Here is a 27,348-nt window from a genome sequence, read left to right on the forward strand (position 1 = left end):
CGAGTATTTAGGCTTGCTCGGCGATTTAGTTTGCATCACTGCAGCTGCATGATTTGCAGCTGCTAGAAAACCTGAACACATGCAGGGATTGCCTGTTTGTTAGGGAATCCTCACATGTATTCTGGCTGTCTAGCAGCCACAAATCATGCAGCGGCGGCGACACAAACTAAATCACCGAGCACGCCCAAATACTCGGAAAACACCTGAGCATGCTTGCGAAATCTCTAGTACAGAGTGTATTCTGTCATGATTCCAATGGCAGGGAATCACAAAAGGACAAGCACCAACGAGCTCTAGGGTGATGGAATCTGAGCTGACCGCGACCCTAAACCTGAACACACAAATAACAATAGCCGGGGAACGTGCCTACGTTGATCCTAGACGTCTCGCACCAGCCGAAGATCTAACTTCCCCTATTAGAAGAAACACAAACCTCTCTTGCCTCCAGAGAAATACCCCACAGAAATAGCAGCCCCCCACATATAATGACGGTGAAATGAGAGGAAGGCACATACACAGTATGAAATCAGATTCAGCAAAATGAGGCCCACTAAAACTAGATAGCAGAGGATACAAAAGTAAACTGCGCGGTCAGCAAAAAACCCTTCAAAAAACCATCCTGTAATTACTTGAACTCATGTTCCAACTCATGGAACATGAGGAGCAATTACAGCCCGCTAGAGCAACCAGCAGCAAAGAAACAATTATATGCAAGCTGGACAAGACAAAAATAAATCAAAACGTGGAACAAGAAAATCAAAAACTTAGCTTGTCCTGAAGATTACTGAAGCCAGAAGCTGAGGTAACAAAACACTCTGATAACCTTGATAGCCGGCGGGGAAATGACAAGAAAGCCCGGTTAAATAGGAAACTCCCAAATCCTAATAGAACAGGTGGACACCAGAGACAGCAGAACACAAATACCCAGTACCATCAGTAACCACCAGAGGGAGCCCAAAAACAGAACTCACAACAGTACCCCCCCTTGAGGAGGGGTCACCGAACCCTCACGAGAACCACCAGGGCGACCAGGATGAGCCCTATGAAAAGCGCGGACCAAATCATCAGCATGAACATCAGAGGCAACCACCCAAGAATTATCCTCCTGACTATAACCCTTCCACTTGACCAAATATTGGAGTTTCTGTCTGGAAACACGAGAATCCAAGATCTTCTCCACAACATACTCCAATTCTCCCTCCACCAGCACCGGAGCAGGAGGCTCAGGCGAAGGAACAACAGGTACCTCATACCTCCGCAACAACGACCGATGGAACACATTATGAATAGCAAACGATGCCGGGAGATCCAAACGAAACGACACAGGGTTAAGAATTTCCAAGATCCTATAAGGACCGATGAACCGAGGCTTGAACTTAGGAGAAGAGACCTTCATAGGAACAAAACGAGAAGACAACCACACCAAGTCCCCAACACGAAGTCGAGGACCCACGCGGCGACGGCGATTAGCAAACTGCTGAGCCTTCTCCTGGGACAACTTCAAATTGTCCACCACATGACTCCAAATCTGATGCAACCTATCCACCACCATGTCCACTCCAGGACAATCAGAAGGCTCCACCTGACCAGAGGAAAAACGAGGATGAAACCCCGAATTACAAAAGAAAGGAGAAACCAAGGTAGCAGAACTAGCCCGATTATTAAGGGCAAACTCGGCCAGCGGCAAAAAGGTAACCCAGTCATCCTGATCAGCAGAAACAAAACACCTCAAATAAGTTTCCAAGGTCTGATTAGTTCGCTCCGTCTGGCCATTCGTCTGAGGGTGGAATGCAGACGAAAAGGACAAATCAATGCCCATCTTAGCACAGAACGTCCGCCAAAATCTAGACACAAACTGGGATCCCCTGTCAGAAACGATGTTCTCCGGAAACCCATGCAAACGAACCACGTTCTGGAAAAACAGAGGGACCAACTCCGAGGAGGAAGGCAACTTAGGCAAGGGTACAAGATGAACCATTTTAGAAAAGCGGTCACACACAACTCAGATGACGGACATTTTTTGAGAGACAGGGAGATCCGAAATAAAGTCCATTGAAATGTGCGTCCAAGGCCTCTTCGGGATAGGCAAAGGTGACAACAATCCACTGGCTCGAGAACTGCAAGGCTTAGCCCGAGCACAAACCTCACAAGACTGCACAAAAGAACGCACATCCATAGACAAGGAAGGCCACCAAAAAGACCTGGCCACCAAGTCTCTAGTACCAAATATTCCAGGATGACCTGCCAACGCAGAAGAATGGACCTCAGAGATGACTCTACTGGTCCAGCTATCCGGAACAAACAGTCTCTCAGGCGGACAACGATCAGGTTTACCCGCCTGAAACTCCTGCAAAGCACGTCGCAAGTCTGGGAAGTCGGCCGACAAAATCACCCCATCCCTAAGGATACCAGTGGGCTCAGAATTTCCAGGGGAGTCAGGCACAAAACTCCTAGAAAGAGCATCCGCCTTCACATTCTTTGAACCTGGCAGGTATGAAACCACAAAATTGAAACGAGAGAAAAACAGTGACCAACGAGCCTGTCTAGGATTCAGACGCCTGGCAGACTCAAGGTAAATCAGATTTTTGTGATCAGTCAAGACCACCACACGATGTCTAGCACCCTCCAGCCAATGACGCCACTCCTCAAATGCCCACTTCATGGCCAAAAGTTCCCGATTACCCACATCATAATTCCGCTCAGCGGGCGAAAATTTTCTAGAAAAGAACGCACATGGCTTCATCACCGAGCAATCGGAGCTTCTCTGTGACAAAACCGCCCCCGCTCCAATCTCGGAAGCATCAACCTCAACTTGGAAAGGAAGCGAAACATCAGGCTGACGCAACACAGGAGCAGAAGAAAACCGGCGTTTAAGTTCCTGAAAGGCCTCCACAGCCGCAGGAGACCAATCAGCAACATCAGCACCCTTCTTAGTCAAATCCGTCAAAGGCTTAACAACACTAGAAAAATTAGTTATAAAACGACGATAGAAATTAGCAAAGCCCAAGAACTTCTGCAAACTCTTAAGAGATGCAGGCTGCGTCCAGTCACAAATAGCCCGAACCTTGACGGGATCCATCTCAATAGTAGAAGGGGAAAAAATATACCCCAAGAAAGAAATCTTCTGGACTCCAAAGAGACACTTTGAGCCCTTTACAAACAAGGAATTAGCCCGCAGGACCTGAAACACCTTCCTGACCTGCTGAACATGAGACTCCCAGTCATCAGAAAAAAACAAAATATCATCCAAATACACAATCATAAATTTATCCAGATATTCACGGAAAATATCGTGCATAAAGGACTGGAAGACTGAAGGAGCATTAGAAAGTCCGAAAGGCATTACCAAATACTCAAAATGGCCCTCAGGCGTATTAAATGCGGTTTTCCACTCATCACCTTGCTTTATTCGTATAAGATTATACGCACCCCGGAGATCAATCTTAGTGAACCATTTAGCCCCCTTAATGCGAGCAAACAAATCAGTCAACAAAGGCAAAGGATACTGATATTTTACGGTAATCTTATTCAAAAGACGATAATCTATACAAGGTCTCAAGGACCCATCTTTCTTGGCCACGAAAAAAAAACCTGCTCCCAAAGGGGACGAAGATGGATGGATATGTCCCTTTTCCAAGGACTCCTTAACATAATCCCACATAGCAGTATGCTCTGGCACTGACAGATTGAACAAACGACCTTTAGGAAATTTACTACCAGGAATTAAATCTATAGCACAATCGCAATCCCTGTGAGGAGGAAGCGAACTGAGCTTAGGCTCCTCAAAAACATCCCGATAATCCGACAAAAATACAGGAACCTCAGAAGGAGTAGATGAAGCGATAGAAATCGGAGGTGCATCATCATGAACCCCCTGACATCCCCAGCTTAACACAGACATTGTTTTCCAGTCAAGGACTGGATTATGAGTTTGTAACCATGGCAGACCAAGTACTAGAACATCATGTAAATTATACAACACCAGGAAGCGAATCACCTCCTGATGAACGGGAGTCATACGCATGGTCACTTGTGTCCAGTACTGAGGTTTATTCATAGCTAAAGGTATAGAGTCAATTCCCTTCAAAGGAATAGGGACTTCCAGAGGCTCAAGACTAAACCCACATCGCTTGGCAAATGACCAATCCATAAGACTCAGGGCAGCGCCTGAATCTACATAGGCATCGACGGAAATGGATGATAATGAGCAAATCAGAGTCACAGACAGAATGAACTTAGACTGTAACGTACTAATGGCAACAGACTTATCAACCTTTTTTGTGCGTTTAGAGCATGCTGATATAACATGAGCTGAATCACCACAATAAAAGCACAACCCATTTTTCCGCCTATAGTTTTGCCGTTCACTTCTAGACTGAACTCTATCACATTGCATTGTCTCAAGTGCCTGTTCAGAAGACACCGCCAAATGGTGCACAGGTTTGCGCTCCCGTAAACGCCGATCAATCTGAATAGCCATAGTCATAGACTCATTCAGACCCGTAGGCGCAGGGAACCCCACCATAACATCTTTAATGGCCTCAGAAAGGCCATCTCTGAACTTTGCAGCCAGGGCGCACTCATTCCACTGAGTAAGCACTGACCATTTCCGAAATTTTTGACAATATATTTCTGCTTCATCTTGCCCACGAGAGAGAGCTAATAAAGCTTTTTCAGCCTGAATCTCTTGGTTAGGTTCCTCATAGAGCAAACCCAATGCCAGAAAAAACGCATCCACATTAAGCAACGCAGGATCCCCTGGTGCCAATGCAAATGCCCAATTTTGAGGGTCACCCCGCAGGAAAGATATAATAATCTTAACCTGCTGAGCAGGGTCTCCAGAAGAGCGAGATTTCAAAGAAAGGAACAGCTTGCAATTGTTCCTAAAATTCAGAAAACTAGATCTATCTCCAGCAAAGAACTCTGGAATAGGAATTCTAGGTTCAGACATAGGAGCATGTACAACAAAATCTTGTATATTTTGAACCTTAGCAGCAAGATTATTCAAGCTGGAAGCTAAACTCTGGACGTCCATGATAAACAGCTAAGGTCAGAGCCATTCAAGGATTAAGAGGAGGAAAAAAAAAAAAAAAAAAATCAGCCAGGCTGCAATTAGGGCTAGGCAGCAACCTCAGAGGAGAAAAAAAAAAAAAAAAACTTCCTCAGACTACTTTTCCTCCTACTTCAGCCCAAACATTTTGTGGCCGGCTATACTGTCATGATTCCAATGGCAGGGAATCACAAAAGGACAAGCACCAACAAGCTCTAGGGTGATGGAACCTGAGCTGACCGCGACCCTAAACCTGAACACACAAATAACAATAGCCGGGGAATGTGCCTACGTTGATCCTAGACGTCTCGCACCAGCCGAAGATCTAACTTCCCCTATTAGAAGAAACACAGACCTCTCTTGCCTCCAGAGAAATACCCCACAGAAATAGCAGCCCCCCACATATAATGACGGTGAAATGAGAGGAAGGCACATACACAGTATGAAATCAGATTCAGCAAAATGAGGCCCGCTAAAACTAGATAGCAGAGGATACAAAAGTAAACTGCGCGGTCAGCAAAAAACCCTTCAAAAAACCATCCTGTAATTACTTGAACTCATGTTCCAACTCATGGAACATGAGGAGCAATTACAGCCCGCTAGAGCAACCAGCAGCAAAGAAACAATTATATTCAAGCTGGACAAGACAAAAATAAATCAAAACGTGGAACAAGAAAATCAAAAACTTAGCTTGTCCTGAAGATTACTGAAGCCAGAAGCTGAGGTAACAAAACACTCTGATAACCTTGATAGCCGGCGGGGAAATGACAAGAAAGCCCGGTTAAATAGGAAACTCCCAAATCCTAATAGAACAGGTGGACACCAGAGACAGCAGAACACAAATCACCCAGTACCATCAGTAACCACCAGAGGGAGCCCAAAAACAGAACTCACAACAGTATTCGCCCTTCACTAGTCCTCACCTATCATACCACAAAAGCTCATGCTAGGTACTCCTCTCACTGCCTCTGGGTTTGCTCTTTGAATCTTCCAGTGCTGACTGGTCATCACTGTGCCAAAGATGCCAGTAACTTAAGGAAGAAGCTATACTAGACATTAGAAGATGTTGTCCTGGATTGAAGATTGGATTCAAGGGGGTCTGTGCGGCAGGACAGATGAGGGCCAAGTGGTAATATATCTTCATTCTGGTAGAGTTTATTTTTCTGTCTGATGCATTGTCTTCCTCTGGACCCCTGGCAAAACAAATAACAATTAATTTGGATTTAAACAAAATACTAATTGTTTTTTGTAGGTTATAAGGAAAATTCAATTTGACCTGGAGAGATTTGTTCACCTCTAGCACAGTGGCTTTCCTCACAAACTGTTCAGCACTTCTGTTCTAAAAATGGCAGGTAAAGAAGGCGTGCTTAATCAACATTATTGTCATCCAACTGAAAAATATTAAAATAATATTTGCTAAACTAGCCAACCCGCTTAAAGTAATACCAAAATACCAAAGGTTTACATTGGTGTTACTATTTTATTTAACATGTTTGTATTTTGAAAAAGACATCTTAATTGTGTTGTCTCAAGTACATAAATGAATAAATCTGCAAAGTGCTTATAAAATAGAACAACTTTGTATTTTACCCTTTATTAAAAATCCTTTTTGTCCTCAATAACAAAAGGAATTTTAATTCTATTGTGTATGGCATTTTACGTAGGTTGCTGGTCATCCTGCATTTCCAGTGCGGCTGATTACCTAGGCAACAAGTGCATGATACAAGCAAGCTCTATAAGTAGTGTAACTAGAGCCTCATGGACCCCTGATGCAAAACCTGGACCTGGGCAACACCTCCTTGTTGATCAGAAGTAAGGGCCTTTGTAGCGTTTTAGAGCCTATAAAGGCATGTGTGTAATAGTGTCCACATCATAGCACCTTCCTATAATAATGACCCCTATCCTGGACCCCATTCTGGTATAATAACCCCCATCGTAGGCCACTTCCTTGTACAATGTGAAAAATAAGGAAAACCAGCACCAAACAACTTATAACATACTTTTTCAAGCTTACTTGGCGGACCAGCAGTGTACTGCTTGCAAAATCCCGGGTGCAACACCTAAAACGATCAGCATCGTACAAAGTCCAGGCCAAAGAGGAAAAAAATAGGTGGCACTACGTGATGATGTAAAATAATCCTTTCTTTATTCAATACAAGTGGTACATGGATGTAGGGGAGCAGGTGCAGCGGAGGATGACGGCCGTTTCGTGGACCCGTTGAAGCGTCTGATCGATGCGAAACGGCTGTCGTCCTCTGCTGCACATGCTCCCCTGCATCCATGTACAACTTGTATTCAATGAAGAAAGGATTGTTTTACTGCTTCATGGAGCGCCACCTGTTGTGAACAGGTGATTCAGAACCACAATGGACCTAGTGGTTAAGAGCACACAAAGTGACCTGATAGTTACTAACATAGGACGAGCTCTGAGACGTGGGAACTCTGCTGACCGCAATCCCTAATCCTATCATACCACACTAGAGGTAGCCGTGGATTGCTCCTAACGCTCCCTATGCAACTCGGCACAGCCTGAGAAACTAGCTAGCCCTGAAGATAGAAAAATAAGCCTACCTTGCCTCAGAGAAATTCCCCAAAGGAAAAGGCAGCCCCCCACATATAATGACTGTGAGTTAAGATGAAAATACAAACACAGAGATGAAATAGATTTTAGCAAAGTGAGGCCCGACTTACTGAATAGACCGAGGATAGGAAAGATAGCTTTGCGGTCAACACAAAAACCTACAAACAACCACGCAGAGGGGCAAAAAGACCCTCCGCACCGACTAACGGTACGGAGGTGCTCCCTCTGCGTCTCAGAGCTTCCAGCAAGCAAGAAAAACCAATATAGCAAGCTGGACAGAAAATATAGCAAACAAAAGTAACACAAGCAAAACTTAGCTTATGCAGGGCAGACAGGCCACAAGAACGATCCAGGAGAAAGCAAGACCAATACTGGAACATTGACTGGAGGCCAGGAACAAAGAACTAGGTGGAGTTAAATAGAGCAGCACCTAACGACTTAACCTCGTCACCTGAGGAAGGAAACTCAGAAGCCGCAGCCCCACTCACATCCACAAGAGGAAGCTCATAGACAGAACCAGCCGAAGTACCACTTATGACCACAGGAGGGAGCTTGACCACAGAATTCACAACAGCCACCTATTTTTCCTCATTGGCCTGGACCTTGTTTAATGTCAGTTCTGTTTTCCAACGTATTAAAAAATAAACATTTCCTCCTACCTTCCTCCATTCCCACAAAGTGTGGCATCCTTTGTTAGGGCTAGCGGAACGCACCAAATAATAGGACAGATAGAGTATGGTGCGTTCACAGCCCGGGGTCCACCGTGCAGAGATGGAACCTGCTGCCAAGTAATGACGGACTATATGGCGGTACTCATAAGTATACACACGTGGGTTAAACTTCACCCAGCGTGAAGGAAGCGATCCTGTTGCGTCACAGGATCGCGGTACCGCACATAGAGCGCGAGCAAGTAGTCAGCGAACTCAACCCCAACTAGGATTGAAGTCCGATTAGACCCTTGCTGGCACAACACCGCAACTGGGTGTGTAAAGAAGCTAAATATTAGGGCACAAGAGTGCATGCGGTGCCGCACTGACGAATGCCACTAACCACCCAGGCTTGCGTAAGGAAAGCACAGAGGAAGTGCACGGCGCCGTACTGGCGGTCACAGCAACTGGACGCTGTACTGTGTGATTCGTGCTGTAGGATAAGTCGGGCGCTAGATAGCAACCATACACCTTCCGCGAACAGTCATTCAATAGGGAAGGGGTATCCAAGGACGACTTGCACTCACAACAAACACACGTAAGCAAATGTACACTAGCGCATGGCCGTGCGGTCATGCGCAGTTTATATAGTTGCAGCACAGGAAGTGGCCACAGAAACTTTGCCCTTCCAAGACCTGCCACGAGGACCAATGGAATGTGCTGCAGGGCCTGAGCACATGACCCTCGATCTCCAACGATAGATCTTGCCCTGGGCATGCTCAGTGTGTGCAGACAAGGACTTAGTCCCAGAGAAATCCGCTCGCTGCTGACCAGCACTGACTTTAATGGCAGAAGCTGAAGAAGCAGCAGTAACTCTCTGTACAGAGTGAGACTGAGCAAGACGCTGGGGCCGACGTCCCTGCTGAGCAGACTCCACTGCAGCTGGATAAGAATGGGAGACCGCAGCTGAGATGGCTCGAGATTCCTCCTGTGCAGAAGCGGGAACTCGAGACCTAACATCCTTTTTTGTAACTCGCAGCTGATTTCAGTGTGCGCTGCTCATGACTGGCATCACTGACAGCAGCTGCCGACCTCTGATTGGCTGGCAACATGTATTGCAGTGCAATGATCCTGGCGGGTCCCTGCGCTGCAATACACTGCTGCTGATTGTGCGTTCTTGGATGCACATCAAGCTGAAGTAGGTGCTGGGCCACCCTCCTGCATGGGATACCAGTCGCAGATCGTTATGCCCATGGGCTCTATGCTTTACAACATACTCATGCTGTTCTGAAGCTAGCTGGATCCGACCAGTCTTGGTCCTTCTGCATTTTGTCTATGCTGCAGAGACAAAGCTGCCTCTGTTGGCAGCCTGGGAGAGTGCATAGTTCAGACTAGAGGTGCAACCATGCCATGGATCTGAACTGTCAATCTCAGGAGTGCAAGAAGACTGGGACAAGGAGGTGTGCACTCTTGAAGATTCCTGTGGAGATAACCCCTTTACGTCTTATTCTTTTTAAATGGTCCTTGACCTAGAAGTAAGCATATTTTCTGAATCTAAGTTCATAAAATAATTATCCACTCTCCCCAGGGAATGGACAGGGCTGAACAGTGGAGTCTGCAGACAACGCAAGCTTTTATTTTGCTGACTTATGTGTGAAAGTCTCTAGATGCAGACAAAGGTCAATACTAAATGTACTATTCCATGTTCCACATGGTAATAAGTTAAGGTTTCTTGTATAATAGAAAACATTTTTTAAGTCATCGGAACAAAGCGTGTCCTTTCAACAGCTGTGTAAAACAATCTCTTTGACCGGCTAGTAACTGGCCACTTATTATTTGTGCTAACATACTACAAATAGTTCCTTTTTCTGCTCTCTTCAGCATCTGTTTGCAATCTGAATGGGAACTTGCATCATTTGTCAGGAATGTTGGCAGGACACACTATTTTAATTGTGCCTTTGTTTTTCTTAAAATGTTTAGTGCAAATACTGAAACATTATAAATCAAAGGCGAGCTATTAATTAATGAGATGGCTCAATGGCGGTTGTTTCCTGACCACAGGTGTCTCGCGTAGAACGGTTTTACACAGGAAAGTTCTCCTGGTATACGTAGCAGTTTGGGATTTCCACTGCTTAAAATACTTTTTCACTGTCAAATTAGATGTTTAAAACACCTTATGTTACCATTATTTAACAGGGATCTAGACTAGAATATTAACATTGCATAATTTACTAAATATTTATTGTAAGGACAGGGCTTTTCTGACTGCACTGGATGACTTTTTTACAAATCTAAGACGCGGTGTGCATTAGTAAATGTGCAAGTAAATTCTATGGACTGATGTTGATTATATGGATGGTGTTTTTTCTATTGCTAGTCATGATAATACTGATAATCGCAAAGAACCAACCTTTATAAGCCAATGTCTTTAGACATTGTAGACAATTTGATCAGGTATACATTTATAACAGCTTTTGCAACCTTTAGGACATATTATAGCGGACAGCATCCTTGTTATGATTTTAAAAGGAATCTTTCAGCGAGATTTTGCAATTTGAGGACAGTACGAAGTAGAGGCTGAGACACAGATTTCAGGGATGTGTCACTTATTAGGCTGTGTGCTGTTGTTTATAAACAATAAAGATTTTAACACCATGACATTAATCACTGCCCAAATTGACTGCTAGACTGACTCCGCCCCTTCCTCTGATAAGCAGCTCATTGTCAATAGACAATGTACATAAAAAGATGTGGTGTGGGCCTGGTTAGCTTTCTACTACATGCTACATCTAAAAACTCTGATTGTGTCACAACTACTGCACCCAGTAAACTAAGTAATACATTATTGTAATCAGGGTCTATGTTCCTACATTATGCTGTTCTCATATGAGGTAGCAAAATCTTGCTGACATATTCCCAGTAAATTAAGATGACTTGTTATTTGTCATATTTTTTTTTTACATAATATAAAAGATGTTGTGCTGCTGCTCTTCTGAATCTAGTATAGTTTTTTTTTGTTCCCACGCCTCTCTATTCCTGAGATACGGTCCCTGCTTCCTTGTAAATTTAGCCAAATGGTCATCATTTCCTTCCTCAGAAGATTTCCTTGAGGACCGTGTTTACTTGGCTAAAAAACTTGATTGTTATAGGGAGAAGAGGCGGCCATATCTCAGGAATGAAGAAAAGAAGAACAATTACAGATTCATTAGAACAGAAACATTCACAACAGTTAAAAAACTTACGGTATATATTTAAGTTAATTGACAGGTCTGCATTAAAATTGGTGCAACCTTTGGCATAAATGGTAGGCAGTCAAATGTTGGCATGACATGGCCAAAGCTCAACGACATACTAATAATTTACACTAAATCATGGGCATGATAAGCCCCTGATAGTAAATTAAAGCAATTTATGCTTTATTAAATATTATATAAAAACAACACAAATATACACATAAATCAGAGTGCTAATAAAAATTGCAAGGATATATGACATAATTACCAATCAAAAAAATCACACATGCATAACTATTGCAAAGATTGATTACATTCAGTTTTTTTTGTGTATAAGAACCTTGAAATAGCAGTAAATATAACTACCCATAATTTAAGCCCTTGTCTACTATATAATTGTCTAAGGGTCACTTCCGTCTTTCTGTCTGTCCTTCTGTCTGTCACGGATATTCATTGGTCGCGGCCTCTGTCTGTCATGGAAATCCAAGTCGCTGATTGGTCGCGGCAAAACAGCCACGACCAATCAGCGACGGGCACAGTCCGGAAGAAAATGGCCGCTCCTTCCTCCTCACAGTCAGTGCCCGCTCCATACTCCCCTCCAGTCAGCCCTCACACAGGGTTAATGGCAGCGCTAATGGACCGCGTTATGCCGCGGTGTAACGCACTCCATTAACGCTGCCATTAACCCTGTGTGACCAACTTTTTTACTATTGAGGCTGCCTATGCAGCTTCAATAGTAAAAAGATCTAATAATAAAAATAATAATAAAAAAAAAATCATCATATACTCACATTCCGGCGCCTTTCCCGCTCCTCGCAACGCTCCGGTGACCGCTCGATGCAAGCATCAGGTTCCGGTGGCAAGGATGGTATGCGACAAGGACGTGCCATGACGTCACGGTCATGTGACCGCGACGTCATCACAGGTCTTGCGAGAAAGACCAGCCATGACGTCACGGTCATGTGACCGCGACATCATCACAGGTCCTGCGCCCATGCCAACCCTGGGACCGAAAGCTGCACACAGGGTCAGGACTTCAACGGAGGGTGAGTATATGTTTATTTTTTATTTTAAGTCTGTATACTACATGGCTCTGTGCTGTATACTCCGTCGCTGTGCAATATACTACGTGGCTGGGCAATATACTACGTGGCTGAGCAATATACTACGTGGTTGGGCAATATACTACGTGGCTGGGCAATATACTAAGTGGCTGGGCAATATACTACATGACTGGGCAATATACTGGGTGGCTGGGCAATATACTACGTGGCTGGGCAATATACTACGTGGCTGGGCAATATACTACGTGGCTGGGCAATATACTACGTGGACATGCATATTCTAGAATACCCGATGCGTTAGAATCGGGCCACCATCTAGTATAGTATAAGTTTACAGTATAGTACAGTTTATAGTAGTTTATAGTATAAAGATCCCATAGGTCAATAGTGCACACTAACAACTGTTAATATTACCTCTTTATGGAGAACTACCATGCTGTATGCAGGCAGAGTCAGAAAATGCAAAAGGAATCTACAGATGTGCTGTATAGTACTATATGCACATAGCATCTGATACATATAAGAGCTACTGGGATGTATAGTTATATGACCTTGGTATAAACCTTGTCAGGCAAAAGGTTGTACACATAAAAGGATGAAGGAATATTTACAAGTGACTGTTGGTAAAGAGCCTCCCTGCCGCCTCAACGTGCGTTTCATCCTTTTCTTTGTCAGGGGGCGTGTGATACTGACAAGGTTCATACCATGGTGTGCACATAGTATCTGACATCTATAAGAGCTACTGTGAGGTAACGTTATATGACCTTGGTATAAACCTTGTCAGGCAAAAGATTGCACACAAATAAGGATGAAGGAATACTTACAAGTGACTGTTGGTAAAGAGCCTCCCTGCCGCCTCAACGTGCGTTTCATCCTTTTCTTTGTCAGGGGGCGTGTGATACTGACAAGGTTCATACCATGGTGTGCACATAGTATCTGACATCTATAAGAGCTACTGTGAGGTAACGTTATATGACCTTGGTATAAACCTTGTCAGGCAAAAGATTGTACACAAATAAGGATGAAGGAATACTTACAAGTGATTGTTGGTAAAGAGCCTCCCTGCCACCTCAACGCGCGTTTCATCCTTTTCTTTGTCAGGGGGTGTGTGATACTGACAAGGTTCATACCATGGTGTGCACAAAGTATCTGACATCTATAAGAGCTACTGGGAGGTAACGTTATATGACCTTGGTATAAACCTTGTCAGGCAAAACATTGTGCACATATAAGGATGAAGGAATACTTACAAGTGATTGTTGGTAAAGAGCCTCCCTGCCGCCTCAACGTGCGTTTCATCCTTTTCTTTGTCAGGGGGCATGTGATACTAACAAGGTTCATACCATGGTGTGCACATAGTATCTGACACCTATAAGAGCTACTGTGAGGTAACATTATATAACTTTGGTATAAACCTTATCAGGCAAAAGATTGTACACATATAAAGATGAAGGAATACTTACAAGTGATTGTTGGTAAAGAGCCTCCCTGCCGCCTCAACGCGCGTTTCACCCTTTTCTTTGTCAGGGGGCGTGTGATACTGGATACAAAAGGAAAAAAGACTAGACTAATAATGGTATGCACACCAGCCGAAGGTAAGAAAAATGGAACAACTTTATTTACACCTCAAAAAGACAAACATGTAATAAAACCATTTAAAAGGCCTAAATATAGGACCAATAGCCATCACCCCCTAAATAATCATATACCATATACAGAGTACCATAACCAAAGCATATATAGTGGATACAAGTCAAAAATAGACAATACAATTGGTTATGAAGTTGCGCAATATAAAATATCTCTAGTTCATGGATTTAATAACTGGAAACCTGAATACAATAATGGCATACAGGAAACAGCACAAATGGAGCTGAATGGTTGTACACAATGTGTTATGAAAATAACCCCATAAATGTAATAAAGTACAAACCAAATACCCAAAGTAGGAGGCCTCATACATAAAGTAAATCACAGTATAATATGCCTCAACGCTCGTTTCACTCTTTTCTTTGTCTGGGGGCATGTGTGTTACTGACAAGGTTCATACCATGGTACGCACATAGTGACACATATAAGAGCTACTGGGAAGTTACATTATATGACCTTGGTATAAACCTTGTCAGGCAACAGATTGCACACATATTTGGATGAAGGAATACTTGCAAGTGATTGTTAGTAAAGAGCCTCCCTGCCACTCCAACGCACGTTTCACCCTTTTCTTTGTCAGGGGGCGTGTGATACTGACAAGGTTCATACCACGGACATATAACTTTACCTCCCTGTAGTACTTATTGGTATCAGATACTATGTTCATATAGTACTATAGCAGCACATCTGTAAATTCCTTTTGCCTTTTCTTACTCTGTCTGCATGCAGCATGGTAGTTCTCCATGCATAGGTAATAGAGATGGCTGGTAGTGTGCATTATTGACCTTTCGGATGTTTGTACTAGCAAAGACTTAAAATATAGGTAGTTATATGCTACTGTCCAATTTCTTATTTCCATTGAGATAGGCATGCATGTTTTGCAGAGCATTCATGTTTATGATACAATCATGTGAGGTAGCTGTGAGATGAACAAACATTTGCTTTACTTCTATCCGACATAATGCAAGTCTATCTAATCCCACAGAATCTAAATAAGGCTTGGTTCCCATTGCGTTAATGGGAAAGCGCTAATGGACAGCGTTGCACGGCGAAATTAACGCCGTGCAACGCGTCCGTTAGCGCGCCCATTCACGGCAATGGGAACGCGCAGCACTAGCGCGTGCCATGTTCGGCACGCGCTAGCGACGCGCCGGTGTTGCCTGGCATGCCACGGACGCTGCTTGCAGCGTCCGAGGCGCGCCCACGGTCCGTTCCCCGCTCTCGCAGATCGGGGATCTGCGAGAGCAGGGACGTTACCGCGACCCCGGGACGCGGCCCAATTAAAAACATTGCGTTAGCGCAACCCGCTAGCGCTAAACGGATTGCACTAACGCAATGTGACCCTAGCCTAAGGTGTTCGTCTTCTCTAATGTGGTCTTGTCAATGTTCTAATATTTCCTATAAAGTCTACATGACTACAATAGACCATTTATTTCATAACTCAGTATTGGAGATAATGATAATCTGTCTGCCTGCTTCTTCAAAAAAAATGAAATGTACAAAACAAGAACCATTGATCTGTTTTATATCCCCTAGTAAGCATTATACTGTACTTAATTAAATAAAAATAAAGGAAAAAACACACAGTAAGGCAGTAAACAAATATACGACAAGTTTTTGTAGATATTTCTGAGTGAAATTATATATCATTTAACACATTTGTTTCCTTTATAAAGTATTGAAATATTGCAGTGTTGTCCAATCTTAAAACTAAATTTAAAAAAAGTTTTAATTCATTTTAGCCATTAATATAGAAAATAGATATATTCATAATACTGGTGGTAGCTGCTTTAATATATCTGAACTATTTCTCCAGATGTCGCATACTGAATTTTACTCCATATTTAGCTGCCAGATTCTGTCAAGCTGATTTTAGTAGACCACATAGGCTTATTCGTTATACTGTACCTGCCTTCCTCTCTGGGGGAAGGCTGATGGCAGAAGGTAGGAGCCTGCTTTTCTCCTCAAAGCCAATCATTTTAGAGTCTGAGTCTCTAGGAAGCTAAGAAAAATTACTTACTTTCGAATTCTTAGAAAACCGGTTCATAGTAATGTAAATTTTGCCAGAACTTAAGAGTTTTCATTGCGTATATGTAAATTTATATAAATAGAAAGTTTCAGCTACAGTTTTGTGATTCAATTCAATTGTGATACGTAATAGAATAAGGCCCTAAATCATACTAATAAGAGAATCATAATTTTCTCAAGAATAAACTCTTCAGCTGATCTATGTTCCAAAATCTCTAGCAGCCTCATACACTTGGCTTGCAGCTCTATACTATACAGTTTGGAAAATAACTATTTGTTATACTGCCGATTTTACGAGATTTCCCACCTACAAAGAATGGAGAGGTCTGCAATTTTTATTGCTGTACACTTCAACTGTGAGAGACAGAATCTAAAAATAAAAAACACAAAATCACATTTTATGATTTCTAAATATTTAAATTGCATTTTATTGCATGGAATAAGTATTTGATCACCTACCAACCTGCAAGAATTCTGGCTCTCACAGACCTGTTAGTTTTCTTTAAGAAGCCCTCCTAGTCTCAACTCATTATCTGTATTAACTGCACCTGTTTGAACTCGTTACCTGTATAAAAGACACCTGTCCACACACTCAATCACACTCCAACCTCTCCATCGCAGCCAAGACCAAAGAGCCATCTAAGGACATCAGGGACAAAAGTGTTGACCTGCGCAAGGCTGGCATGGGCTACATCTTAGGCAAGCAGCTTATTGAGAAGGCAACAACTGTTGGCGCGATTATTACAAAATGGAAGAAACACAAGATGACTGTCAATCTTCCTCGGTCTGGGGCTCCATGCAAGATCTCGCCTCATGGGGTAAGGGTGATTCTGAGAAAGGTCAGGAATCGGCCCAGAACTACATGGGAGGACATGGTCAATGACTTGAACAGAGCTGGAACCACAGTCTCAAACATTACCGTTAGTAACACAATATTCAGTCACAGAATAAGATCCTGCTCACGCCAGCACCTGTCCAGGCCTGTTAGAAGTTCACCAATGACCATCTGGATTATCCAGAGGAGGCATGAGAGATGGTCATGTGGTCAGAGGAGACTATAATAGGACTTTTTTATATGAACTCCACTCTCCATCTTTTGATAAAGAAGGATAAGTACAACCCCAAGAACACAGTCCCAACTGTGAAATTTTGAGGGTTCTTTTCTGCACAGAGGACAGGACAACTGCACTGTATTGAAGGGAGGGTGGATGGGGTCGTGTATGGCAAGATTTTGGCCAGCAACCTCCTTTCTTCAGTAAGATGGGTCATGTCTGGGTCTTCCAGCATGACAATGACCTGAAACACACAGCCAGAATAACTAAGGAGTGGCTTCGTTAGAAGCATTTCAAGGTCCTGTAGTGGCCTAGCCAGTTTCCGGACCTGAACCTAATAGAAAATCTTTGGAGGGAGCTGAAACTTAATGTTGCCCAGCAACAGTCCTGAAACCTGAATGATTTTGGGAAGATCTGTATGGAGGAGTGGGCCAAAATCCCTGCTGCAGAGTGTGCAAACTTGGTCAAGAACTACAGGAAATGTCTGGCCTCTGTAATTGCAAACATTTTTGTACCAAATGTTAAGTTCTGTTTTTCTATTGTATCAAATGCTTACTTCACGCAATAAAATGAAAATTATGTAAAAATCATACAGTGTTATTTTTTGGATTTTTTTTGTGAGATTCTGTATTCCACAGTTAAGTGTAAATTACAGACCTCTCCATTCTTTGTAGGCGGGAAAACTGGCAAAATCTTCAGTCTATCTAACACTTTTTTCCCCACTGTTCATGGTGACAGGCCAAGTAAAATTAGCTACGTAATTTGGTGCTGGATAAATCACACTGTAAATTAAAGGGAATCTGTCAGCAGGTTTTTACTATGTAATCTGAGGACAACATGAGGTAGGGACTGAGCAACTGATTTCAGGGGTGGGCTACTTTTTAGGCTGTGTGCTGTTGTTTCCTCACAATGAAGGTTTTATCACCAGGAGATGATAACTGCTTCGACTGATACTCACATGAGCAAAAAGCCCCGTCCTGTAATTAGCAGCTTACTGTCAATACACAGGGTACACAAAAGCTGTGGTGTGGACGGGGCTACCTCTCTGAGGTCTGCTACATGCTACATCTAAAAACTATGATTGTGCCCACAACGTCTGTACCAAGTAAACTAAGTGATACATCTTTGGAATTAGAGTCTCTTATCTTACACTACGCTGCTCTCAGATGAAGTTGTAAATCCCCAATAACAGATCTTTTAAATCTGTTGCGGTTTAGACATATAGCAGTATAGCTATATATGGCTCTATCCAATGTGGAAATTGTGCAGAACAGTAAAAAATAAGAGTTATCGCATTTTAAAGGGGTCATCTCTGATCTTTGGGTGGGAGAATAGAGATCACAATGTCCCTGTTTTATCTATGTAATGGGTGAGGATGCATGACGCTGTTCAGTTCACTGTCTATGTTATGGAGATAGCTGAGCTTGGCCAAAGCATCCCATTAGCACATGTGTTATTGAATTAGTGCTAGGCGATTTTATGATATGAATAAAAACAATTATAGTGATATCTGTTAATAGTCCACTAGAAATTCTTAATTTTAATTCTGCATGTTCTTTTTTGCATTACAGCAGTCCTATGCACCAGCTCCCCATCCCATGGCTCCCCCCAGCCCCAGTACAAACAGTAGTAACAACAGCAGCAACAGTGGAGGGGAACAGCTGAGTAAAACAAACCTATATATCAGAGGACTTCCACCTGGCACGACGGACCAAGACCTCATTAAGCTATGCCAACCGTAAGTCATATTAAAACATTGCATATGTATAGACTGACCTGCAGGACATATCTATGATATATTTTTTCTTTTGTTTATGAATATTTTGACACAATTCATTTATTAGGGTTGTCCACTCATTTTTTTTTTATTTAAAACTGTGCCTAACATGGTCTGAAAATTAAAAAAAAAGATATTGAACACCCGCCATCCCTCGGTGCTGCTGCCTGCATCCCTCCTCTTTCCTCTTATTTCCTTTTTTGGTAGGTAATGTCATGTGACTTCTGCAGCCAACTGCTGACTGACTGCAGTGGTCAATTCCTAACCAATCCAGAAGAGAGAGAGTTTAGAGACTGTCATCTGGATCAGACTGCGTGTTATCGCTGCTGTCAATCAGTGGTCACGGCAGTTATGCATTGGTCGCTGCTGCTACCACTGATTGACTACAATGGTCATATAATGTTTAAAGGGAGTGAGTAGACCAGTGAGGGAAATAGACAGCAGTTTGGATCAACCAGTTGGGCTGGTAGGTCAGTATATGTTTTTCTTTCTAATTTTCAGACCATATTGAGATCATTTTTAAAACAAAAAAGGTGTAAACAACCCGTTTAACCTAATCTTTATACTGATCTTTATCTAGATGCAACTTATTACCAAGAGGGAAAAGCGAGTAGTAAATTCAGTGAAGGAATTCTACATAGATGCTACTAGTTACAGATCTTACAGAACACTTCTAAAAAGAAGTTGAATAAAAAATTAAATCAGAGCCTTATAAATTAATTTTAAAACTCAATGAAAAAGTGATGAAATCTTTCAAGCTAAATAAAGAAAAGACAATGCAACCTGTATTTATCCGATATAGCCCACATATCCTCCAACGCATCCTGCAACAAGGGCATACATTAAAAATTTGACACTAGTAGTGATGAGCGAGTGTGCTCGTTACTCGAGTTTTCCGAGCATGCTCGCATGATTTCCTAGTATTTTGGGCATGCGGGTATATTATGAGTCCCTGTAGCTGCATGATTTGCGCCTGCTAGACAGCCTGAATACATGTGGGGATTCCTTAACAAACAGGCAATCCCTGCAAGTGTTTAGGTTGCCTAACAGCCGCAAATCATGCAGCTGCAGGGACACAAACATAATCTACGAGCATGCCCAAAATACTCGGAGAACACCTGAGCATGCTCAGAAAACTCAGGTAATGAGCGTAGTCGCTCATAACTAGCCACTAGTTGATAGCACCCAAAGAGATTCATAATAATGGACAAGTGTTAAGAGACCAAAACACTTTTACACGTAAACCATTTTACAATTAAATTCTGATTTTAAAAAAAAGTACATTTGGCTGTCAAGTGCAAACCTAATTCTTAGGTAAGAGCAAAGTATAACCTAAATCCACAAGGACTCTAATGTCCTGATGCATAGTTCATTGTTAGCTTTTTTATTAGGTGAAGTTTATAACAGTTACCTCTCCTGTCGTCAGTACTAACAGACAGAAATGACGGTCTACATCACTATCAATAAGGATTAAAGGGTTTTATTTTTTCTTTTATATCTTATTCATGGACATTGGCTTTTCTTAAATAATCAACATTTTTATATTAAGTTTATGATATTCAACAGAAATAACTACGATGGCAAACGTAAGCAAACACAACATTTACAGGAAAATAAGCTTATATGGTACCAATAGTAATCTGCAATAAACAACTTGTAGTCTGCTAATTAGAGTAAGTGACAAAGAGAGAAAGAAGATAAAGGGAGGAAAGAAATTTTGATAAGGACCACGAGGACACCCCCATAAGGCAGACGGATTATGTAAGTTTTTGTGAGGTTTAACTTATCGCCAGGGAGACAGACATTGGGTTTTTTAGCAATAGAATGGCTCTATATAAACTATATGAAAATATTGACAAATTTTAATTTGTGCTCTACTAGGTTATCATTTTATAGTTATATAAAAACTTTTGCATGTAGGGCATAAAAATACATTTTAATTTGTACTAGTGCAATACATTTCAACTGGCTCAATTTAGCTAGAATTCTGGGATGGGTAATGTTTCTACGCACCTGGCAGTTATGTCATCACGAGACCTACTGTGTCCCAGACCATCTCTGCCAATGGACTGCTTTCACCTGTAACTCTGGCTCCTATGGATGCCTAAGTTGCAGTGGAAATATTAAACACTAAAGGAAAATATATATATGTTCCCAAGATACTTTATGATCTCAAAGTTATGTTAAAATCCAAAACTGCAAAGCAGTCATCAAAGCAAAAGGTGGCTACTTTGAAAAACCTAGAATATAAGACATAATTTCAGTTGTTTCACACTTTTTTGTTAAGTATATAATTCCACATGTGTTAATTCATAGTTTTGATGCCTTCATTGTGAATGTACAATTTTCATATGCATGTAGAAAAACTGCGGAGACACCATCATGTGTTTCTCAACGCAAGCAATAAATAGCCAGGTCTTTCACCGGGAAGGAACAACCACGGGAAGGGCAGCATCCCAAAATGGAAAACCACCTATGCCAAAACATGGTATCCTTCCACAGACAGCTGTTTCGGGGTATTTGCCCCTCATCAGTGTGGAGTAGGAAACTGGCTATTAGGAGCAGTGCCTAGTAAAAGGACTATAAACATAAGGATGAATGACCTCGGGGAGATCAAAACATCCAACACCGCGGAGACACCATCACGTGTTTCTCAACGCAGTGATCCACAACACTGCTCCCATCCCTTATAGGAAATATGCAAATGCATGTAGAAAAGCCACGGAAACACCATCACGTGTTTCTCAACGCAAGCAATTAATAGCCAGGTCTTTCACCGGGAAGGAACAACCACGGGAAGGGCAACATCCCAAAAGGGAAAACCACCTGTGCCAAAACATGGTTTTCCCTTTTGGGATGCTGCCCTTCCTGTGGTTGTTCCTTCCCGGTGAAAGACCTGGCTATTAATTGCTTGCGTTGAGAAACACGTGATGGTGTCTCCGTGGCTTTTCTACATGCATTTGCATATTTCTCATAAGGGATGGGGGCAGTGTTCTGGGTCACTGCGTTGAGAAACACGTGATGGTGTCTCCGTGGTGTTGGATGTTTTGATCTCCCCGAGGTCATTCATCCTTATGTTTATATGTACATGTGACGCCCAGGAGACCGGGATACCCAGCACCGGACCAATGGAGTCTGTCTCTTGAGGGGGATGTCACGGGTGGCTTGACCCGGTGCTGTGGCCTCAGGCAATGCACAGTGTAAGGGGTATCATGAGGGGACAGGCACTTACTTGATCAGCAGCAGGTTCTCCCAGCGGTGACGATCTCGATCCTGGATAGATGGCTATTGTCCAAATGAAAGACTGAGGCACTGAAACGTTTAACCAGTTTACTTTAACATAAAAGGATTTACAACCAGTCCTGTCACCGGAGTCTGTATGGGAACTCTGAGTTACTTTGACCCTGCCGGGGTCTTCGCCTCTTATTGTGCGCAATTTCTGTGTGGCCCTGCTGCTGTATGTGAACTGGCTGCCGGCCCAATCTGTCCCCTCCGGGTCCTGGTTCGACGGGCAACCCGAGTCCTTTTATCGGTTTACCCCCTCTGGGAGTACCGCTGAACTCTGTGTCTGTTGCTGCATCCGACCCTAGTGAAGCTGATATCACCTCACGTTTTTCCGGTTGCTGTATTATATATAATGAATACAGCCACGGATCCGGTATCCGTCTTTGCGCCTGTTCTGGGTAGTGATTAATGCTACCCGGTTCTCACAATGTCCTTTTTCTCTATCCCTCTTCTCCTCAGGCCGGTGATTTAGGCCTGGTAACAGTCACAGGGCTGTTAGAGATTCAACTGTATGACCTCTCACTTTCAGCTCCTTGGCCCAACTGCCATTTCTTCTCTCAGACCAGAATGGATCAAGGGGAGTCTCTGGAGCTCCCCCTTCTGGCCGGAGGTGGTAGTGCAGTCTTGCTATTTTAGTATTTGTACTTACTGTCAGTAACTATTTTTGTGGCAAATACCCCTAGGGGTGCCACATTCCCCCTTAGTTAAGAACAGTACTCCGGGACTGTGGGACAATAACATTTTGAAATAACAATTAATATGTACAGAGTCTTAAAAATGAAAAGTTACAAAAACCACTCAAGGAAACAAAAATAGAGTTCTGTAAAAAGTCACTTCAAATAGCGTCCATTAATACAGTTCTATCCTTGAAGGTATTAGGAACGGCACTGTACTTAGTGTCCAGGAATTTAGTTCCATTTTTCCAACGGAGTTATCAATATAAAGTCTAAAGAAAGTTCAAAAAGAGCAAAAAGCAAAGTTCAAAAAGCAGTCTTTCCGGAGCTTTGATTTAGTGCCTCCGGGCTGATAAAAAGTTCAAGAATATGCAATAAGTTCATACAGACAAGTCTCTGTAGGCACTGGGCTTAAACGTTGCAGACTGATAGCAATGACTATACTACATTTTCTGTTTAACTATATACGGCATACCATATATACAATTCACATTATGAGCTTTATAGTTGGTAATCTGCATACCTGGCCGGTAATTGACCCTGGGTACTACGCTGTGATCTACGTAATAGCGGTGTCTCTTCATGTGGTGTACTACTGTCTACTGCAGATGTAGTATCTGCCCGCTCTGCTAAAGATAATTCCACGACTATGGAGTTGGCAAGTCCACCGTGAATGGGATTACTCTGACCAGGAATCTGTTCTTCCTGGCCTGGAACCTCCTGTAGTACGGGGTCAGCCTCTTCCTGTCTTGGGACTTCTGGTATTGGGTTCGGTGTTGGGTAAAAGGCCACCATGGGAACCACTACTGCACCATGGTATGTTAGTAGGGTTTTGGGAAAGTCTCCTATACAGGTGTGATACACTTCCTCTTCTTTTTCCTTTACTGGTTGAACCTGTATGGGTTGAATAACTTCTGGTTCTGGCTGGACAACGTCTGGCTCTTTCAATGCTTCCGGACATAATTTAAGATTGTCTCTTGACACTAGTACAGATGTTAAGCCTCCGTTTTTGCTAATGAGACACATTTTAGGATTATCCACTCTTGTTGGTAAAACTGTGTAGGGTACGGCTTCCCACTGATTGTCCAGTTTATTGGTTCGACGATTTCTCTTGAGCACTTGGTCACCCGGTCTTAATGGGGTCGCTAGAGCATTCTGGTTGAAAGTTCGCTCTTGTCTTTCTCTAGTTTGCTGAAGGCTTCTTTCCACACTCTCTTGCACTTGGCGATACTGCTTTTGCCGTATGATATCCCAATTGGAGTCTTGAACTTCTGCGTCTGGTTTCAGAATTCCCATTTCTAGATCGATTGGTAATTGGCCGGGTCTTGCACGCATAAGGTAAGTTGGGGTGCAGTTGGTGGAGCTCACCGGGACATGATTATACAGATCCACCAAGTCAGGCAATTTCTCTGGCCATTGATTCCTTTCTGTCTCAGGTAAAGTCTTTAGTAGGTCTATTACAATATGGTTCATCTTCTCGCATAAGCCGTTTGTTTGTGGATGATAGGCCGTCGTCCGGATCTTTTTGCAACCATACATATTACAGAATTCTCTGAAGATCTCTGATTCAAAGGCTGTACCTTGGTCGGTGAGAACCTGTTCCGGATATCCATGGGGTCTACAAAAGTACGTTTGGAACGCTTTGGCTGCTGTTTTTGCTGTCAGATCTTTTACGGGTACTACTACCAAGAAACGTGAATAATGGTCCACGATGGTCAAGGCATAGACATAGCCGGACCGGCTTGGTGTCAACTTCACGTGGTCCATGGCTACAAGTTCAAGTGGTTGTTTGGTGATTATGGGCTGCAGTGGTGCTCTTTGGTTCTTTTGATCGTTTCTTCTGAGGTTACACGGGCCACAATTTCTGCACCACTGTTCGATTGATTTTCTCATCCCGACCCAATAAAATCTTTCTCTTAGAAGTACTTCTAACTTTTTCCAACTGAAGTGACCAGCACCATTATGGTAAGCTTCGAGGACCATCTTCACATCTTGTTTAGGCACAATAATCTGCCAAACCAATTCATGTGTTTTCGGATTGGTGTATCTTCTACAGAGCTTCCCTTGATACAGGAACATTTTGCCTCTCTCTTTCCAGAGTTGATGCGTCTCTTCTGGGGCATCCTCATAGGGATATGCACTTTGCTCAGTCAACAGTTCCTTCACCAACTTCACAGCCGGATTGCTGTCTTGGGTGTCAGCCCATCTATGGTGTGCTAACGGATTAAAATTCACCTCTTGTTGTTTCTGATAGGTACTTGACTGATGATGTTTTGCCTTGGGACGATGGAAGGCTGGTAGTTCAATTTCTTCAAGCTCCCCCGTTTCCTCTTCTACATCTCTCAAGTGTGGCATCCGGGATAGGGCATCGGCATTTCCATTCTTGCGACCTGCTCGATACTTGATTATGAAGTTGTAATTAGATAACCGGGCTATCCATCGCTGTTCTAACGCACCTAATTTGGCTGTGTCCAGGTGGGTCAACGGATTGTTGTCAGTATAGACAATAAATTCTGCAGCAGCCAGATAGTGTTTGAAACGCTCCGTCACAGCCCAAACTACTGCCAGTAGTTCCAATTTGAAGGAGCTGTAATTTTCTGAATTTCTTTCAGTAGGCCGGAGCTTTCTACTTGCAAAGGCGATGACTTTCTCCCGACCTTCTTGCTTTTGTGACAGCACCGCTCCTAGTCCCACATTACTGGCATCGGTGTAGAGGATGAAAGGTTTATGGTAATCTGGGTATGCCAGAACCTCTTCTCCGGTTAGTGCCTTCTTTAGTTGTTCAAAGGAGTCTTCCCTTTCGTCGTTCCACTGAAAAGGAGGGTTTCGGTTTGAAGGTTTCTTCGTCTGCCCTACCAAGGTGTCTTGCAAGGGTGCTGCCAACTTGGTAAATCCTTTTATAAATCTGCGATAGTAACCCACCAATCCCAGGAATTGTCTCACTTCTTTTGCGCTGGTAGGTCTTGGCCAATCCCTTATGGCGCTTATTTTCTCGGGATCTGGTGCTACTCCCTCCGAACTCACGATGTGTCCCAGGTACTGTACCTTTGGCTTGAGAAGGTGACATTTGGATGGCTTGACTTTCATGCCATACCTGGATAAGGCTTCGAACACTTCTGCCAGGTCTATTAAGTGTTGTTCGTAAGTCTTTGAGTAGACAATCACATCATCTAGGTACAGGAGGACGGTCTCGAAGTTCTTGTGTCCGAGGCAGCATTCCATCAGCCGCTGGAAGGTACCGGATGCGTTGCAGAGTCCGAACGGCATGCGATTAAATTCACATAGACCCATTGGTGTGGTGAATGCCGTCTTTTCCTTATCTCTCTCAGCCACAGGGACTTGCCAATACCCGCTTGTTAAGTCTAAGGTGGAAAAATAATTAGCAGATTTCAAAGCAGTTAAGGACTCTTCTATCCTAGGCAAGGGGTAGGCGTCTTTATGGGTGATGTTATTAATCTTCCGGTAGTCTACGCACATTCTCATGGTTCCGTCCTTTTTTTTGACAATCACTAGAGGGGCCGCCCAGGGGCTACAGCTGTCTCTTATTACCCCGGCCTGTTTCATTTCCCTCAGCATATCTTTTGCACATTGATAGTGAGCGGGCGGTATGGGTCTATATCTTTCTTTTATTGGGGGATGGTCACCTGTGGGGATTGTGTGTTCTACCCCTTCTATCCGTCCGAAGTCCAATGGGTGTTTACTGAAGACTTGTTCATATTCCGTCACTAGCCTATACACCCCTTGTTTTTGATGGGTAGGTGTTGAATTTATGCCCACGTGTAGCTGTTGGCACCAATCCTCCATTTCTCCATCTGAGCCATTGCCTTCCACCTGACAGGTTGGTTCTAAGGGCTCAATGGTTGTGATGGCATTGTTGTCAACAGTATATAGCTTTGCCATTGTAGCATACCTTGGCAAAGTGACCTCTTCCTCTCCACAGTTCAAAAGTCGTACCGGCACTCGTCCCCGGTGTACCTCGACTATCCCTCGTGCTGTGAGTATAGTGGGCCTGCTGTCGGTGTACACTGGTTCTATTAAGGCTTGATAATCTCGTCCCTTAGTACCAATGGCTGCTCTACACCATACCAGCATTTCTGTTTTTGGTGGGATTACAATAGACGTTGGATCACTTACCCTCACACTGCCGATTTCTCCACCTGCAACTTCTACCTGTTGCCTTAACATCAATACTTTTATTTCCCTCCGGAGAACTCTCTGCTGGCAGGATTGGGCAGTTTCAGCAATTTGCTGTAAGACAGAAATGACTTCGGAAAAGCAGTTCTCTAACACATTCATTCCTATCAATA

The 27,348-nt window shown here is 43.1% G+C and overlaps 1 protein-coding gene across 4 annotated transcripts in view; it reads left to right on the top strand.

Moving 5' to 3' along the window:
• RBMS3 (RNA binding motif single stranded interacting protein 3) overlaps positions 1 to 27,348 on the top strand; it is a 983,638-nt gene that overhangs the window by 198,930 nt on the left and 757,360 nt on the right. For all 4 annotated transcript variants that reach the window (XM_069730019.1, XM_069730018.1, XM_069730016.1 and 1 more), the window contains exon 2: positions 18,877 to 19,043. In XM_069730019.1, coding sequence (XP_069586120.1) covers positions 18,877 to 19,043 — 167 coding nt within the window. The remainder of the gene's footprint in view (positions 1 to 18,876; positions 19,044 to 27,348) is intronic.

Source organism: Ranitomeya imitator, chromosome 6, assembly GCF_032444005.1.
Source record: "Ranitomeya imitator isolate aRanImi1 chromosome 6, aRanImi1.pri, whole genome shotgun sequence".
Taxonomy (NCBI): domain Eukaryota; kingdom Metazoa; phylum Chordata; class Amphibia; order Anura; family Dendrobatidae; genus Ranitomeya; species Ranitomeya imitator.